The sequence below is a fragment of the Microtus oregoni genome, unplaced genomic scaffold, assembly GCF_018167655.1.
Source record: "Microtus oregoni isolate MIOR12 unplaced genomic scaffold, Mior012 000138F_ref0000102, whole genome shotgun sequence".
NCBI classification, from domain to species: domain Eukaryota; kingdom Metazoa; phylum Chordata; class Mammalia; order Rodentia; family Cricetidae; genus Microtus; species Microtus oregoni.
The window spans coordinates 130,075-144,792 of record NW_024544788.1 but is presented as its reverse complement, the minus strand read 5'-3'; the positions used below and the strand labels follow the sequence as shown (position 1 = coordinate 144,792).

At 41.4% G+C, this 14,718-nt stretch overlaps 1 protein-coding gene across 1 annotated transcript in view; it reads left to right on the top strand.

Annotated features, from left to right (window-relative positions):
- The first annotated feature begins 324 nt into the window (after positions 1–324).
- LOC121444708 (acrosomal protein KIAA1210-like) overlaps positions 325–14,718 on the top strand; it is a 64,488-nt gene continuing 50,094 nt past the window's right edge. The window contains 3 exon segments of the mRNA XM_041646612.1: positions 325–379; positions 6,363–6,510; positions 12,755–12,881. Coding sequence (XP_041502546.1) covers positions 325–379; positions 6,363–6,510; positions 12,755–12,881 — 330 coding nt within the window.

The following is a 14,718-nucleotide window of genomic DNA, read 5'->3' as shown; positions in this document are numbered from 1 at the left end:
TGTGTGGTGTGAGTGCTGAGAAGTACTGCCATGTTCACTAAGATGGCCACAGTGTCACAGTGAGTCCCCATTCATCAATCCCAAACACTACCACCCCCTGCAGCCCTAGGCAAGCTAACTTATAAATCCATGCATTTGCGTCTTCTATTATTGGGATTACTGTCTTTTTAAGAGATGATACCTACCTCTAGTGGTAATTACTTTGGTATATTTTTCTTAAATAGTTAAAGAAAATAACTTAAGGCAAAATGATTTTTACTGTATCCTATACATTGAAGGAATCATCTTTTCCTCTTATATTCTGCATTTTTTAGTGAGTTTGCCATGACTGAGTCTTTAAGTGAAGTGTCCAGCAGCATGGAAGGTTTGGAAGATGAGGGTAAGTCACCCGATAAAATCTTAATTAATGACCAATGCTGGATTCACTGTGTACCGTCATCAGGAAAAAGCCCAGTCCTATCAGAAAGGGGACCAATAGAGGGGGATAGAAGGGAAAAGGGGTTTTAAAGGAGGGATGAGGAAGAAAAAACAATAGAATCTACCTGACACAAAACTAGGCCTAGGAAGTGGAGCAGCAGAGAGGAGGGTGGGGCATGGGAGGGGAGGAGCAACAAGGCCTAAAACCTTTGCAGATGCTGCTACTCACTAAGGTAGAAGTAGTTCTGTTTATTTAGAAAGAAAAAGCAGAACAGAACCATAGCATCACGAATTTCATTAGGATTTCATTGCAGATAGTAATGCAGATTCAGCCTAGGGAGGGAATTGTAATGAGGAGTAAAGGGGATAGAAACAAAAGAGGCCACCACAAGCATCTAAGTTCAGAGCATGAAACGGCTCATATGCATATCCTAGCTGTTAATGTTTATGCATATGTGGGTGTGAGTGCCGAAGGGGCCACCATGATAGGAACTGTGGAAGAGGCCTTGAAGAAGGAAGAGGCCTGCAGAGGAACACAGCCACCAGGTTGCTGGGAGTGGAAGGGGGCAGGAACAGTAGAATGAGGTGAGGAAATAGGAGGAGAATCCAACAACAACAACAACAAAAATCCTTACTTGAAAATGTCACAATGAAACCTATGTGTGCTAATTAAAAAATAAAAATAGTAAAGTAAAAAGTAAAAATACATGTCATTTGCAAACTTTCTTCAGATATGTATTCATGGACTAAGCTGTGGTGCTATCTATGAGTGACAGATGAACCTGAGAGGAATGATAGAAACGGAGAGATAAATCACAAAGACTGGTTATGAATTTCTTTCTATAATTAGTGTATATTAATTATATAAAAATGTTTTTCATTGTCAAGTTTTTATATATGTATGTATCTCAATTTTAATATGGTTGCCCCATTACTATTTCTCTTCCAAAAGTATATTTAAATGGAACTGTGAGACACAAAGCGAAAATTTACTTTAAAGATATAAAGATATAAGCAAATGTAATAGCCAATTGGGTTGTTTTTTTTTTAATTTATTTGCTGAGTTTTCTTCAGTCGTGTATGGCGTAGAAGACTGCCTATCTAGAACTCCTTATGGCTTCCTGTGGGGAGGTGAGCTCACTGGACTTGTGAGGTATGGCATACTGAGATTACTCACGGAGCCTTGAGTGCTCTCGAGCTCTGGTTAGCAGGGTCTCAGAGAGTTTAGGCACCCCAGAATATTTATGAAATGGAGGCATGGATGAATGAGTGAATGGATGGATGAAGGAATGAGCAGAATGCTACTCACCAAAGCAGACCCAACTAAGTTATCAGCTGACTGAGACTGATTCCTACCGGCAAGGGCAGCAGTGTGCTAATCTTGATGAAGGGTGGATAGCGAGAAATTCTTTTGCTCTGTTCTCTAGAATTTTCAAAACATTAATTAAAAAAAAAACCAAAAAGGCCATTTGGAGATGGAAGGTAGGAAAAGTTAGGTGTGTGTGTGTGTGTGTGTGTGTGTGTGTGTGTATGCGTGTCTGTCTGTCTGTGTTTATTTCCCAAGGATCAAAGCAAGAAAAAAATGTTGTCATTTTATATTATGCATTTTAAAGCTGTGTTCAACCCAGATGGAATGGATTGCCCATGTACATGGTGGATAAACAAACACAGGAAGCAGCAGAGACAATTGCTTCACGGATTTGTGATTGCTTCTGCAGGTGGCATGGAGCAGCCTTTAAAGGGATGTTCCGTGGCACGTGACACGTTCATTCAGGCTTTGTTGAGAAATGATACTGAAGGTTGCTTGTTGTTTGGAAATCAATGGCTTTGTTGGAGAAAGCTAGATAGCTGTCACTCTCAGTTGTCACCACTGTGTTTTCTGGCTGTAATAGTGACACCTTGTGGTGACATGAGTTAAAGGCAAATAGGTGACTTAAATACTCCAGGGCATAAAGTTTTTACCCCATACCTGCCTAACTACCCTTTATATTTTTAGTGACTTTTGAAAACAAGAATTGTGTGGCTCATTTGCTGGCAAGTTAAAGGAAATCCTTACAAAAAGAAAACTTGAAAAAGCATCTTTATATACTCAAACATCTGGCAAACCTCTTTGACTGTATTAGGACTTCACAAGTGTGTGTCTAGCAGCTGGTTGCTGTCTAAGCTAGTGCCCTGCTTCCACACCACTGTTCAGGATCAGTGAGCAACCAACACACCATGTTTGCCAGTTGGGCCTCTTTGTGTTGCCCCAAATCCCTGCTAGCAAAGCTATGCAAATCCCATGCTCACAACAATTAGACCCCCCAAGGGTACGATGGAAACATTCTTTGTCCTCTAGTGCCTCTAGTGGAAAGAGACACGCATCGTTTAAAGTATTTTGAATCCTTCTGGGAAAAGAAGTTGCTGCTTCCCTCCAAAGAGTGCAGAATGGGTGAAAACTGGAATCGGTGCATACCGAATGCTAGTACACAAGTCATCCTGTTAAGTCAGAAGGATAAAGCATGTGAGAGTGTGATTTGGTCTGCTCTGCTCATGATTACACTTGGCAAGCTCGGTTTTGCAGCCTTAACCACTTATTGGTAAACAGCTATCCCATGTTCACTGGTTGTGTGGCAAATGGAGCTATCCGCTGTGGCTGCATCTATCTTGTCTTTGTTGCTTTGTAAGAACTCTGAAACATCTAGCTTAGCTTTCCTGGCATCCGTTCCTGGATTCTGAAGCAAGGGGGAGAGGGGCAGTAGGCTCTGTATTTCTAGGCATGGTGAACATTCAGAAAGTCAGTCTTGGTCCTCCGGTTTTGAAAGCAGATGCTAATGCTTCTAATGGCTGGAATGTAGCAGGTTCTTTCCTGCTTAGCCCAACTCTTCCTTAAGGGCCTGCACACTAATGTGGTGGGTTGGAGCTGGCTCAGGCTGGCTTAGGCTGGCTCAAACTGGTTCAAGCTGGTTTCAGAAACTGATTCAACACGGCCATAGTAGGAGTGTTTCCACTGCACCAACAGGTGAAGTGTGCACACCAGGGCATTTCCCTACAAGGGGCTAACTGTGAAGCATTGTCTAGGATAAAACTGCAATTATGATTGCACCAATTAGAACTGCACATTACCTTAGTCTTATAATCCCAGCACTCAGGGCATAGAGGCAGGAAGATCGCGGGTTTGAAGCTCCCCTCATCTGTGAAGTGAGACCCTGTTTTTTTTTAAACTGTACAATTCCCTAAATTAAAAAAAAAATCAGATGATTAAAAAAGAAAGCGAAGTCTGAGGTAGAGGCACTCACCTGCATCCCAGTACTCTTGGTTACAGCAAGTGGATGGATCAACAGTCTGAGGACGGCCTAGGCTACACATCAAAATCCTTAAAAAACTCACAGTTTCATAGATTCACAAATTTAAAAGATTAAGAGATTGATAGTGTAGGCCTAGAATACCAGGATTTTGAGGTGGAGGCAGGAGGGTGAAGAGTTTTGAGGCTAGCCTCAGCCACATAGTGAGACCATGTTTTTTTTTTCCCTCACAACTTTGATGTAAGAAACTAGAAACTTAAATAAGAACACCTAGCGTTGGTGGTGGCACAGGACAGCGATGCCAGAACTCAGTGATATGGAAGCAGGAGGATTGTGAGTTCCAGGCCAACCTGGGCTACAGTGTGAGACCTTGGTTTTTAAACTACCACAATTTCTAAGATTTAAATATTAAAAGACTAAAAGAGGAAGCCTAGCCTGTAGTGGTGGCCTATAATACATCAACTAGGGCACAGTCAAGCCTGGGGTCCTTGCAAATTCCTATAATACCGAACTCCGTATGTGAAGGGACAAAGATCAAGAGATTGAGGATAGCCTGGGCTATAGAGCAAGCCTCGGTTTTTCTTTGTTTGGCTGGTTTGTTTTTGTTTTTTTGAGACAGGGTTTCTCTGTAGCTATGGAGCCAGCCAGTCCTGGAACTCTCTCTGTAGACCAGGCTGGCCTCGAACTCACAGAGATCCACCTGTCTCTACCTCCTGAGTGCTGGGATTAAAGGTGTGCACCACCACTGGCCTGCAAGGCTCAGATTTTTTAACCACCACAGATTTCTAGATTAAAGAAATTAAAGAGTAAAAAATAAGGCTAGGATTGAGGTGGTATTCCTCTGGGTGTGGACGTAAGAGAATCCCAAAAGTGAGGGCTATAGAATGAGCCCCTGATGCTTTAATCCCCACACTTTCCTAAATTTAAGTATTTAAATGGTTAAAAGAGATAGACAAGCCTGGGATGGTGGCCCAGGCTTGTAATATCATCCCTGAGGGTGTAGAAGGCAGAGGATGGAATTTAAGGACAACCTAGGCTACAAAGAGAATCCTTTCTAGAAAAGAAACATGGACACACAATTCCCTAGATTTAAGACATCAGAAGATTAAAAGAGCAGGTCAAGCCTCGGTAGGTGTCATAGGCCTGTAATAACAGCACTTATGGTGTGGAGGCCAAAGGATCAAAGGTGCGAAGTTAGTGTAGGCTACATATTGGGACCTTAAAACACCTCACAATTTCATTTATTAAAAAAATAGAATATCGAAAAGAGAAGGCAATGTCTAGAGTGGTAGCACAGGCCTGCGATACCAGAACTTAAGTTTGGACACAGGGGAATCAAGAGCCCCACCCATTTCAGACCATGCCCTTAAGTAGGCCCAGTGCTCCCCAAGCCCCTCTGCTCCAGGCTCCGCCCCTGCTTGGTCACACCTCCCTTAGTCCCCGCCCCTCAGCTGCCCGACTCCACCCTCAGCATGCACTACCTCCCCTTCTTATCTCCCTAAGCCCCGCCCCCAGACCCGGCTTTCATCTTCTATGGCCCCGCCCCTTCACAACCGTGGCCCTTAATGGGGCTGGCCTCTACCAAATAGTGAGGTCCCATTTTTAAAACCCCCTCAATTTTATAGATTTAAGAAATTAGTTTAAAAGAGAAGACAAGGCATAGGTGGTTTTATTTATTACAGGCCTGCAATACCAAGACTTGGGGTGTGGAGGCAGGAGAATTGAAAGTTTGAGATCTGTATTTTTTTTAACCTCTAGAATTTCCCACATTTATAAAATTGAAATATTAAAAGACAAGGTCAGGTCTGGGTGGTGGCCCAGACCTGCAATAACAGCATGGGGTGCTGAGACAGGAGGATCGAAAGTTTTTGACCAGTTTGACCTACAGAGTTTTGTTTGTTTGCTTTTAATTTTGTTTTTTTTTTCTTTTGCTCTTGCTTTGTTTTGTTCTTATCCTCTCCACTTTTCTAGATTTGATACATGTGTTGTTATACCAGCCCTCTGGCTGCACAGGCAGGAAGAACCTAAGTTTGAGGCCACCCTGGCTTACAGAGTAAGACCCTGTGCTTTCTAAAAATCCCTACAATTTCCAAGATTTGAGCAATTAGAAGAATAAAGATGAGGTCATGTCTGAGGGTGAGTATCACAGGCCTGTAATATCAGCACTAGGGAGCTTCAAGCAGGAAGATCACAATTTCAAGGCCAGCTGGTATATATATATATATATATATATATATATATATATATATATATATATATATATATACACACACACACACACACATCCTGGGCCTTCCCTTCCACAAATTTAAATAAAATAAAATAAAGAAGGTTGAAAGCTAAAACAATAAAATGTAGATGAGCTTTCTCAATCATTGAAATTAACAAGCAAATTGGTACTTTGTGAGTATTGGCCTGGATTGAGGCTACCTTAAGACCCCACAAGCTATGTCCTGGGTTGTTCCTTCCCACAGCAATCCAGATACCTGCTTATTGAATTTCTAAGGATGTCACAAACACATGAATGGTATGGTGGGTACCAGAGGCAAAATCTTCAAGGCACCCGAGACCATAGGCCTCTTCCTGCCGCTACAGCTCTGTCTCTCCCCTACCTTCACTTCTTCTGCTGCGCTCAACCTCATGGCCATTTCTCATTTCCAGGAAAGAAGAAATCCAAGTTTAAAGCCTTTAAGAGCTTTTTTGGCAAGAAGAAGAAGAAAGAGCCGGAAGATGTCCAGGAAGGGAACGTGGTAAAGCCAAGGCTTTCTAGTAGCAGTCTGAAGCCAGTTACGGAAATCAAAGTGCACAAGTAAGCTCAGATGGGGTCAGGGGCTGGGGCTGGAGCTGGATTCAAACATGCACAAGCAGGTAGAACAATCAGACTCCAGGCCTACTGCTCACGAGGAGCTCGTGGCCCATTTCAGACAGTCAGGATGGCTCATGTCATGCAGAGGTTTGGTCTTTTGACCTGGTTTGCTTACCTCATCTCCAGACTGCAGATCAGGAAAATGGACTCTAGGTTCCTATGTAATAAAATCTCAGGAAAAGGAGTGTTGAAGCATAGAAGAGCTTAGCCATAAACTCTTTGGTTGTTTTAAAGTACACAAACAAACTAGCATGCTCAATCCATCTTTCACTCCCCCTCGGGATACTGGGTGGTCACAGGGATATGGGGAAAGCTGTTTCTTAGCCACTAATTGACACCCATTCACATTTTTATATGTGGTGTTCCAATTTAAACATTACCTTTCTCATTCATTGGGATCTTCTGTACCTGCAGCTGTCCCTAGACCAATCAGATCTCCCTCTATGGAACATTTTGGTCAATTCTCAGGATGTTAAACTGCAGACATCTGGAGGTGCCACACAGAGTTCACCATTGCTCCTCACCATTCTCTGAGGCTCTGCCATGCCAAGACTCTCCCAGTACTCTCCTCTCCCAAACACTTCCCATGGCATTATGACATTAAAGTATCTGTGGTTCTTTAATGACCGTACCCATGATGAGGACTGTCATATAGCTTTGCCAAGAGGAGGGGGTTGAAAAAAAGGGCTCATTTCATACTGTTCAAGCAATACCATTGTAGAACATTGTCTCAGAGTTCAAGGTAAGACTAGAAGAAGCCTGTCTACACAACAGAGTGGTGGGGGATGGAGGGAATATCTAGCATATTCTGCATTGCTTCTGCAAATTAGTAATGGCTATTTCTATAACAATGGTAACTTCTCACTCCAAAATGGTCTGTTTAGTCTGCTGTTTTTGCTACTGTCTTAGTTAGGGTTTCTATTGCTGTCAAGAGCAACTCCTATGAAGGAAAACATTTATTTGAGGTGGGAGCTTACAGTTACAGAGGTTTAGACCATTATCATCACTGTGGGACATGGCAGCATGCAGGCAGACATGATGCCAGAGAAGGAGCTGAGAGTTCTACATCTTGACCCTCAGGCAACAGGAAGTTAGTCTGAGACACTGTGCTTGGCTTGAGCATGTAGGAAGAGGGCCTGCTTGTTCACCCTGGCCGCCTGGATAGCTTAGCCCCGAAATAACTACACAGAAACTGTATTAATTAAACCACTGCTTGGCCCATTAGCTCTATCTTCTTCTTGGCTAACTCTTACATCTCAATTTAACCCATTTCTATTAATCTGTATATCACCATGAGGTCATGGCCTACCAGCAAAATTCCAGCACATCTATCTCCAGCGGCTCCATGGCGTCTCCCCGACTCTGCCCTTCTTCCTCCCAGCATTCAGTTCCATCTTCCCTGCCTACCTAAGTTCTGCCTTATCAACAGGCCAAGGCAGTTTCTTTATTCATTAATGCTAATCATAGCACACAGAGGGAACTCCCACATCATGAGTATATATGAGACCTCAAATCCACCTCCACAGTAGCACACTTCCTCCAACAAGGCCATACCCACTCCAACAAGGCCACATCTCCTAACAGTTCCATTCCCTATTTGCGAGGGAGGGAGGAAGCATGGGGGGTTAGAGGAAAGAAGGGAGAGGGGAAAATGTAGGTGGAATTTTCTTATACTAGGAGGTGCTTACAAATTACCACACAGAGGCTTATATTACCTATAAATGCTCAGCTGATGGCACAAGGTTATTACTAACTAGCTCTTATATTTAAATTAATCCATTTTTATTAATCTATATTTTGCCACTTGGCTTGTGGCTTGTTATCTCCTTTTCTACACATCCTGCTTACTCAGCAGCTAACTGGCATCTGCTGTGACTGCCCTGACTCTGCCCTTCTCTCTCAGTATTCTCCCAGTTGTCAGGCTGCCTTGTCCAATCTCTTTCTGCCCTGCTATTGACCAGTCAACTTTATTATTAATAATGAGTAAAATCCACAGAGTTTCCCCCTTTTTGTTTAGTTAAAAGGGAAGGTTTTAACTTTAACATAGTAAGATTAAATATAGCAAAAACAGTTATTAAGAATTACAGTAGCAAGGGCTGGAGAAATGGCTCAGTGGTTAAGAGCATTGCCTGCTCTTCCAAAGGTCCTGAGTTCAATTCCCAGCAACCACATGGTGGCTCACAACCATCTGTAATGGGGTCTGGTGCCCTCTGCTGGCCTGCAGGCATACACACAGACAGAATATTGTATACATAATAAATAAATAAATATTTTTTTTTAAAAAAAAGAATTACAGTAACAATATCCAATCCATTTGTATTTGGCAAAATTAGAGAAAATATTATCTATCTTATCTTGGTGAGTATCTAATTTACATTTTATCCTAAGAAAAATTTTAACTATGACTATTTAGTCTTTAACTCTGTCAAAGACCCCAGAAGGGTGAAATGTTACCTAATGACAGGAACATCAGGCTGCCTGGACAGTCACCCAAAGTTCCTTTGTAATGTTGGGGCATCCAACTCTGGCCTACAGGCCTAGCATATCTGATAGACTATCCTGTGAAGAAGAGAATTTTGAAGAACTGTTATTCCTTGTCTTGGCAAAGTTTGGCATTCACCTTTCTTGAGTCCTACTGGTCCAGTTTGAATAGTGACTGACTACCAGCAATTGAGGCAAGGGAAGCTTATTTGTTTATGACTAGATTTTGCCATAAAGAAAGAAAACTCCATACAGAGTTTCTTCAATGCCTATTTTCTTCTCTAAAGTATATTGGTGCTGCCAGGAGCAGATGTGTCTCATTGTCACGAAAAGCCTTAGGTTATTAACCATATTAAATGTCATATTCTGTAGGTCTTTGAAAAGTCTGAAGATCATCTATCTATCTAAACCTATGTTTATGACTTTGAAATGTATCTAACATGACTATAATTTTGACTATTATAAATGACTATTAATCTGTATTTTGAAATTACATATTACATTTTTAATTGAGCTGTATAAACACAATACCATAAACAAGAGTAGAAATATACATACAGTATAATAAAATTAACAAATTTGTATCAATAAACTAAAATCCATATCAATGTAAAATATTTTGAGGTTAACTATTGTTTTTTGGTTTAAAGTAGATTCAATAATCTACCCCTTCTCCCCATTATTTTTTTTAAAGATTTTATTTATTACATATACAATACAGTGTTCTGCCTCCATGTCAGAAGAGGGCACCAGACCTCATTACAGATGGTTGTGAGCCACCATGTGGTTGCTGGGAATTGAACTCAGGACCTCTGGAAGAGCAGTCAGTGTCCTTAACCTTTGTGCCATCTCTCCAGCCCCTCTCCCCATCATTTTTATAGTATATTTATATTTATTATTTTAGAAAGAGACATTTATTTTTTGTTTAGTCCTTTTTGATCATGACCAATAACAATTTATAACCAACTGACCTTAAATGAAAATAAACATTTATAATCAGTATTTTGGAAATGTGGACATAGTTTTCTAAACTACTTCCTGATGATTGGGGGCACTGGCAATCTTTGGAGAAACCCAGAGGAAAAGAGAATAATTGTTTAATCTTAGCTGGAGTATTTTGTAAGACTGGATGATCTCAGTCAGTAGCCTTGAAGTTGGGTCACCTGGACTGTCTTTATTGGTATCTTGTCCCCTTGCTCTGAAAATACATAAATTTTAAAAGGTAACATACATATCTGTATCAATATAAATACTGAATGTGCAGAGTACACGAGTTAGCCAATGAATCTTTGTTTTATGTGTTTGAGCAGGCAAAATATGCATTACATGTCTTGTAGTTTCTTTAGGTTTATTTTCCCATGTCTGTAGTCAAGATTTTAGGGGGTCTTTCCTGATCAAATCTGATTTTCTTTACCCAAGAATGAATCCATCGCCTCTTATTTTATGTGGAAATAAAAGCATAACCTTTCACCCAAAGTAACATATTTTTTAACTTAAATTTTAAAGTTATTTTTAAAATATATAGGTTGGTTCAGTCTATTGGTTTTTATTGTCCAGTGTCTCTTAGCAGCCAAAAAGTTCAAAGATAACACAATAATACACAGTATTTAGACTCTCTGTGTATTTTACATTTTATGTGACTTATTTTTATTACTCTATTCTTTTTTAAGGATTTTATTTTAAAACTGTACTTTTTACATCAAAGACTGTATATATTCTTTTTTCTCTCTCCCAAGCCTACACACATTTTTTAATACATTGTGACCCATTTAGAGGCTTTTTTGGGGTCTGAATCTGTCCTTACTGTGCATCTTTAACCCTTCCTGTCTACATGAGCAAAACTCATAAACCCATCATGTAGCGTGCTGGCAGAGCTCTCAAGCCTGCAGGCAGCAGCTAGAAGAAGCCTCTCTGTGCTGCTAGCCATAGAAGAGATTGCAGGAACCCATTATGCCACTTAAGCTCAAGACCACATGCTGCAGCCAGGAGATGTGTCTCCATACCATGGCCTACATGAGAGACACAAATTAGGAAGCTGCTCTTGGTTATATTTCTTTTTTGAAAAAAAGATTTATTTTATTTTGTATACAATATTCTGTCTGCATGTATGTCTGCAGGCCAGAAGAGGGCACCAGACCCCATTACAGATGGTTGTGAGCCACCATGTGGTTGCTGGGAATTGAACTCAGGACGTTGGAAGAGCAGGCAATGCTCTTAACCACTGAGCCAACTCCCCAGCCCCTGGTTATATTTCTGTGCGTCTAGAATTCCTCCCTTTTAAAAAGCCTTTTCAGGCTTTATGTGGACGTATGCCTGCCACAGAGTGCCACATGTAGGCAGAGTTTTCCTGTCCTGGGAGTAGCTTACAAATTACCACAGATGACTAGTGTTATTACTAACTAGATTTTACATTTGAATTAACTCATTTTTATTAATCTACATTTTGCCATGTGGCTCGTGGCTGGTTGCCTCATTTTCTACGTGTCTTGCTTGCTTGGCAGCTGGCTGGTGTCTGTTGTGTGATGCTTTACTCTTTTGGCTTTTTGAGGGGCTCACCACCCAGCTCTCAAATAAATCATACACAAAGGCTTATTCTTACTTATAATTTCCCAGCGTTAACTTGACTTGTTTCTTGCCAGTTTTTCTTAAATTATCTTGATTACCTTTTGCCTCTGGGCCTTTATCTTTTTCTATTTTTTTTTTCGAGACAGGGTTTCTCCTTAGCTTTTTGGTTCCTGTCCTGGAACTAGCTCTTGTTGACCAGGCTGGCCTTGAACTCACAGAGACCCGCCTGCCTCTGCCTCCTGAGTGCTGGGATTAAAGGCGTGCACCACCACCGCCTGGCTTATCTTTTTCTATTTTCACATACCTTTCTTTACTTCTTTCTCTATCGTTTGCTGGCCCCCGATGTCCCCCTCTTCTTGTTCTCTTGCTCCTTTTCTTCATCATTTCTCCTTCTTTCTTTTATACTGTCTGCCTGCCAGCCCTGCCTATTCTTTCTCCTGACTCACTATTGGCCATTTAGCTTTTTATTAGGCCATCAGGTGTTTTAGACAGGCAAAGAATCACAACTTCACAGAGTTAAACAAATGTACCATAAACAAAATTCATACACCTTAAAATAATATTCCCCAACACTACCCTAACTCCACCCCTTTCTCCCAGGATTCTCCCTTGTCTGGCTGTCTTGTCCAATCTCTTTCTTCCCTGCTATCAGTCAAACAGCTTTATTTTTAACAATAAGCATAATCTACAGCAGGGAAATGACATATTTATATTTATGTGGCTTCACCCAGAAACTGATAGAAACAGATTCAGAGACCCAAAACCAAACATTAGGCAGAACTTGGGGAATCCTGTAGAAGAGGGGTAGGAAAGATTGTAGGAGTCAATGGGGGTCAAAGGCATCACAAGAAATCCTACAGAATCAACTAACTGGGCTCGCAGGGACTCACAGAGACTGAATCGACAATCAGGAAGCCTGCATGGAATTAACCTAGGTCATCTGCACATATGTTACAGTTGTGTATCTTGGTCTTTGTGTTTTTGTATTCTCACTCCCCATCTCACAGACTGATTTATGGTTCAATATATATGCATCTCTGCATTCTTTCTGCGCTGTCTCTTGTATCTATATCATGAAAATATCTTGTACTTTGATTCTTAATCTTGGACTGCTTTTAAAATACTTTTTCTTTCCATGTAGGCCTAAGAGTAGCTTGGGAACCAAGTCCATATCCCATGACAGTGTCTTCTGTTTGGAATCTGAGCCTGAGAAACGGGCAAGCAAACTGCCCTTGTCTCAAGAGCCCCAGAGAAGCAGACCACAGGAGGTAATGATGAACTTGACCTCAGTCTAATTCGACACTATTCCTCTATCATATCCTCCTCAAAGGAGGGAGAGATTTAATCCTGCTCAAAAGTTAATTTTACCTCACAGCAATATCTTAAACATCAAATAATCCAATATTTAAATAGGTGTGTACTCATGTAACATGGCCAACACAGAGTGTTGGCTGTTGTTAGTGTACTTAAGACACTACAAGGATACTATCATTATTTTGATAGTGGGGTGTTCACTATGTGCTAACATACCAAACTCAAGCTTTTCTCTCTCTCCCACAGAGATTTCCTATTTCCAGAACTCTGCCTAGAGTGACAGGAACTGATGTCCTTGGAGCTTTGAGTACATCTGTGGGCTGCTGTGGTCCCAAAAGTGAACTCTGGGTCTCAGGCTCCATGGTTGCTGAGGTAATACCATGGAAATGTATGGAGCATGGGCAGCTAAGTCAGATAGACAGATTGTCCTAGTCAGAATTTCTATTGTTGTGAAGAGATACTGTGAGCATGAAAACTCTTTTAAAGGAAAACATTTAACTGGGGATGACTTATAATCTCAGAGGTTTGGTCCATTATTGGTCATGGCAACAAACATGACAGCATGCAAGTAGACACGGTGTTGGAGAAAAAGATGAAAAAATTCTGTATCTTGATCCACAGGCAGCATCAGAAGAGACTGTGTGCCATACTGGGCATAGTTTGAACATATAAGACCTCAAAGCCTTCCCCCATAGTGACATCCTTCCTCCAATAAGGCCATACCTACTCCAACAAGGCCACACCTCCTAACTTTGCCATTCCTTGTGTGCCTATGGGAGCCATTTTCCTTCAAACCAGCACATTCCACTCCTTGGCCCCTATATACTAGTAGCCATGTCATAGTCCAATTTCAAAAGTCCCCATTGTCTATAACAGTGCTGGCATTGTTTAGAAGTTTGAAGTTCAAAGTCTCTTCTGAGACTCATGCAATCTCTTACCTGTAATTCCTTGTAAAATCAAAATGAAAAAGCAGATCACATACTTCTAATGCATAATAGCACAGGGCATACATTACAGTTTAAAAATGTAGGAAAAGGAACATAAATGAGAAAATCCTGGACCAAAGCAAGACCAAAAACACGCTGGGCAAACTCCAAACTCTGCATCTCCATGTCTGGTGTCAAAGTGCTCCTCAGATCTTCAACTCTTTTCAGCTTTGTTGACTGCAACACACTTTTCTCTCTTGGGCTGGTTCCACTTCCTGTTATCAGCTCTGTTTAGCAGGTATCCCATAGTTCCTGCATCTCCAAGATTTGGGGATCTCCAAGGCAATTCAGGCTTTACCTTCACAGCTTCACACAGTGCTGTCTCTGGGCCTCCATACAGGGACACCCTGGCACATACCTAGCCTCAGAAGCTTTCTTTAGCTGTGTAGGGAGATTCCATAATTCATTTCTTCTATTCTTGACCCTAAAGCCAGAACAGTGTGGCCGAAGCTGCCAAGTTCTGCTCCTTGCTGGGGCTGAACAGGACCTCCTTGTTCAAATATATTTTCACCAGCTTTTGTTTTCAGTGGTTTCTTTCACAGCCTAATATTGACTTTGCTGGAACTAGTGCTGTAGACAGACCAGGCTGACCTTGCACTCGGACATTCGCCCGCTTTTGCCTTTTGAGTGCTGGGATTAAAGGTGTGCACCACCACACCTGGCCCTAAACTTTTCTCTCACTCCCTTTCACAAATTGGAAGCTTAGCTGGGTGGGATCTTGCTCTGAGGTCACCACTCCCTTAATTCCACTTAGCATCAGGCTTTTCTTTAATCTGTTTACACTTCCTGGTGCCCCTTTTCTCTT